The sequence below is a fragment of the Neophocaena asiaeorientalis genome, unplaced genomic scaffold (genome assembly GCF_003031525.2).
Source record: "Neophocaena asiaeorientalis asiaeorientalis breed wild unplaced genomic scaffold, Neophocaena_asiaeorientalis_V1.1 scaffold150, whole genome shotgun sequence".
Classification (NCBI taxonomy): Eukaryota; Metazoa; Chordata; class Mammalia; order Artiodactyla; family Phocoenidae; genus Neophocaena; species Neophocaena asiaeorientalis.
Window position 1 is genome coordinate 5,880,831 of NW_020176571.1, and position 3,288 is coordinate 5,884,118.

A 3,288-nucleotide genomic window follows, 5' to 3' on the forward strand; every position below is an offset into this window, starting at 1 on the left:
AAATCCAACCTCTTCTATGAAGCCTCTTCTGATTAGGCCAAACACATTCTCTTATCTAGGTTATTTATCACCCACATCAGTGGTTTCCAAACACAGCTAATTAAAATCACCTGGCTTTTAAAATTAGAACTACTTAAAATTAGAGGAGTCATACTTTGAAAAAGCAAAAGCAAAAGCCTGGAAACAATCTAAATGTCTATCAAAATGGAACTGGTTAAATCATTATGGTATATAACATGAGGATATAAAACCATACCTAAGTTACATTAAGTGAAAATGTAACTTAGCGTGCATGGAATCCTACTTTTTTTTATAAAGAAGACAGATAGATAGATAATATAAGCTTGTACATGCACAGTATATATCCAGAAAGATTAAGAAGAATCTCGTAAGAGTGGTTGCCTCAAGGAGCACAAAAATCAAGCTGTGAGAAAACTTTTCATCTCATTACTCTCTTTCTTTTGGCTGCATTCAGTCTTTGTTGCCGCGCAGGCTTTCTCTAGTTATAGCAAGTGGGGGCTACTCTTTGTTGCAGTGTGCTAGCTTCTCATTGCGGTGGCTTCTCTTGTTGCGGAGCACGGGCTCCAAGCACGCGGGCTTCAGTAGTTGTGGTCCGCGGGCTCTAGAGCGCAGGCTCAGTAGCTGTGGTGCACGGGCTTAGCTGCTCCACAGCATGTGGGATCCTCCCAGACCAGGGCTCGAACCCATGTCCCCTGTATTGGCAGGTGGATTCTTAACCACTGCGCCACCAGGAAGTCCCTGATTACTCTTAATTTGAAATGTCTATATATCCTATATGGATGTCCATATATCCTATACGGATGGATACATTTTTTTTAAATTATTAAAAAAAAAAAAACCCACCCACATAGACCCACAAGACTCAGCTCAGCTCTACAGATCACAAATCTTTGGGGGCAGGGACTGGACTTTTTAAATTGTTAAACTACCCAGAGATTCTGATGATCAATCAGGCTTAGGAACCACTCAGGCAAACCACTCATATGGTACTTAATGCCTCATATTAAAGTGTACATGTGAGACTGTAACTTTATACACATAACTAGAAAAGCTTGGGGGGAGGATATATTACATTTTGGCTTTCCTACAGTTCTCAGCTCAGAAAAGGTACTCAATAAGTATTTTTTGACAAGATTAGTGCAGATGTGTAATTCCACTTTTCTATTATACTTCATTTCAGTGCGGAAGGGTTTCAAAAAATACATTTAACATGATGGCACTGTGGGGCGGTTTAAGATCACCACTTTCAATACATGAAGGGCCAAACATCAACAGATGCCAACGATAATTTCTTAGTTTTTAAACACCATAGGTATGGCTAGACTGCAAAGGGCAAGCGGTGAAGTCCAAACCTAAGACTATAAGACTTAGGGATGAGCTCCACTTCCTAGTCGCATGAATGAGTAAAAGTAGCATCTAGAGGAAAATAAAGATGTGGATAACAGATTTCAAAGAAGTCCCATTTTATTCCTGAGACCACACAAATCCCTTTCCTCATAAGGAAAAGGACTTTCCCTCTCTCTTGGGTGACAGATACACCTCTTCCACAGTTCCAAGCATTCTCTTCTACCGGTACTTTCCACGTCGGTTAAAGCATTTGTAGAGATAGCTGATGCGTTTGTTCAGGTTGTGCAGGTCATCAATGAACATCCGATTTCCAACCATTCTCTTCTTTCGGATACAACGCTGCAATTCATTCCCCTTCCAGCCTCGAAGCCATGTGGGGCCCTTGATCAGTTCTTTGGGGTGCTTTTCAAAGTTTCCTGTGTAATGTGAAAGAGGGTATTAGTTCCAAGAGGAGAGAACCCAGCCTCCACCAGCTAAGCCTTCAACACGGTTGCATCTCCCTAGCAGCACCTAGAGACAAAACACATTACGCTAGGGTAACAAGAGCACAGGCTCTGGAGCAAGACTGCTTGGGGTTCAAATTCTGAACCTGCCATTTACTAGCTTTGGAAAAACTACTTAACCTCCCTGTGCCTCAGATTCCTCACCTGCAAAGTGAAAAGGTTATGAGGATTAAATGTGTTAATGCATGCGGGGCACACAGAACAGTGCCGAACACAACGTAAATAGCCACGTGTTTGTTCTTACTATCGAAGAAGGTACCATTTCTACACAGGTGAAAAAAGATAATCATTACGGCATAAGTGCCGCTCTGAAATTCTGCACTACTGAGTCGAGTCTTACCCAGGATCCCGATGTTGTCATATACCCCGAACATGGCTCTCTTCTCGTTCCAACGATCAACCACTTTGCGGGGCGGGAGGGTGACCCTCACATGGAACAATCTGGGAACACCTAGGGATGGGGAAGAAAAGGAATGAATCTGAGCCGCTTACTGAGAAGTAGTTCTCGGGGCGTCCTTCTGCACCAGCCACTTACCCAGAGAGAAGCTTCTGCAGGCCAGCGGCACCTGGCCCCATAGGCTCCTGCCCGCCACCCAAGAGAGGCTGCCTGCCACCCAAGAGAGGCTGCCTGCCATTGCTCTCATCTCTCCCCTACAACAGCCCGCCTCACAAGCACAGGAGGGAGGGCCAGACGTGGCCTTCAAGGAGAGAACAAGAACCGTCCCCGCCTGGCTCACAACGATACTACGTGCACGCAGCCATCTTGGGCTTTACGCAGACAGCTCCGGGTGAGACCCAGCCTGGCCCCGCCTTCCCCAGCCACGAGCCCCGCCCTCCAGGTTCCGTAGCAGGTCTTTGACGCCCCGCCCAGCCGAGGCGCTTCCGGTCTGCCCGCCGGAAGGTTTGGAGCTCCGGAAGAGCTGAGGGACTCGTCTCATTGCCTAGGGCCCCCCCAAAGCTGAAGGTCAAACGAATTCACCCTTTCCTGTTTCCGTGGGCGTCCCTCAACTGAGGGAGAGGAAGGGCCAGAACCTGGAACCCCGAGCTTCCTTTCTCTGTGCCCCACAGCAGTTCTGCGCTGTAGCTGTTTTTATTCCCCCTATTCGACAGGGGAGGAAGTCTGGGGCTGAGGGAGTGAAGTGACCTGCTGGACGTCATAAGGCAGAGGACATGGCGGAACCTGGACTAGAGCCTAAGCCTTCTAACTGCCGGCCTGAACTTGCCTCCTGTCTTGTGGGTGATGGAGTGGGTCACGGTCCCAGGGGCACGGCCACTGCCCAGCTACAAAGGCGGCATCTCCGGCAGGCATCGCCAGAGCTTCCTCTCCACCGACCGCGAAAAATAGAGGACCCTGTGGGGAAGGAGGCGGCCGCGAGACTACGGCGTGGGGGGGGTGGGGGGGGGAGCCGGAATCTAG

At 48.1% G+C, this 3,288-nt stretch overlaps 1 protein-coding gene across 1 annotated transcript; it reads right to left on the reverse strand.

Moving 5' to 3' along the window:
• Positions 1-1,467: 1,467 nt before the first annotated feature.
• Positions 1,468-2,667, reverse strand: MRPL51 (mitochondrial ribosomal protein L51). The gene is made up of 3 exons (XM_024733251.1): positions 2,407-2,667; positions 2,212-2,322; positions 1,468-1,784 (listed from the first exon to the last, which is right to left on the reverse strand). Exons 1-3 carry the CDS (start codon positions 2,513-2,515, stop codon positions 1,588-1,590), a joined length of 417 nt encoding a protein of 138 aa, XP_024589019.1. The 5' UTR covers positions 2,516-2,667; the 3' UTR covers positions 1,468-1,587.
• Between the last annotated feature and the right edge of the window lie 621 nt (positions 2,668-3,288).

Excerpts from the sequence above, each read along its gene's own strand:
- MRPL51 (XM_024733251.1), bottom strand. The coding sequence starts at position 2,515 with ATGAGAGCAATGGCAGGCAGCCTCTCTTGGGTGGCAGGCAGCCTCTCT. Across the intron at positions 2,323-2,406 it reads CTGCAGAAGCTTCTCTCTGG|GTGTTCCCAGATTGTTCCAT; the intron begins GTAAGTGGCTGG and ends CCCCATCCCTAG. Across the intron at positions 1,785-2,211 it reads TGACAACATCGGGATCCTGG|GAAACTTTGAAAAGCACCCC; the intron begins GTAAGACTCGAC and ends CACATTACACAG.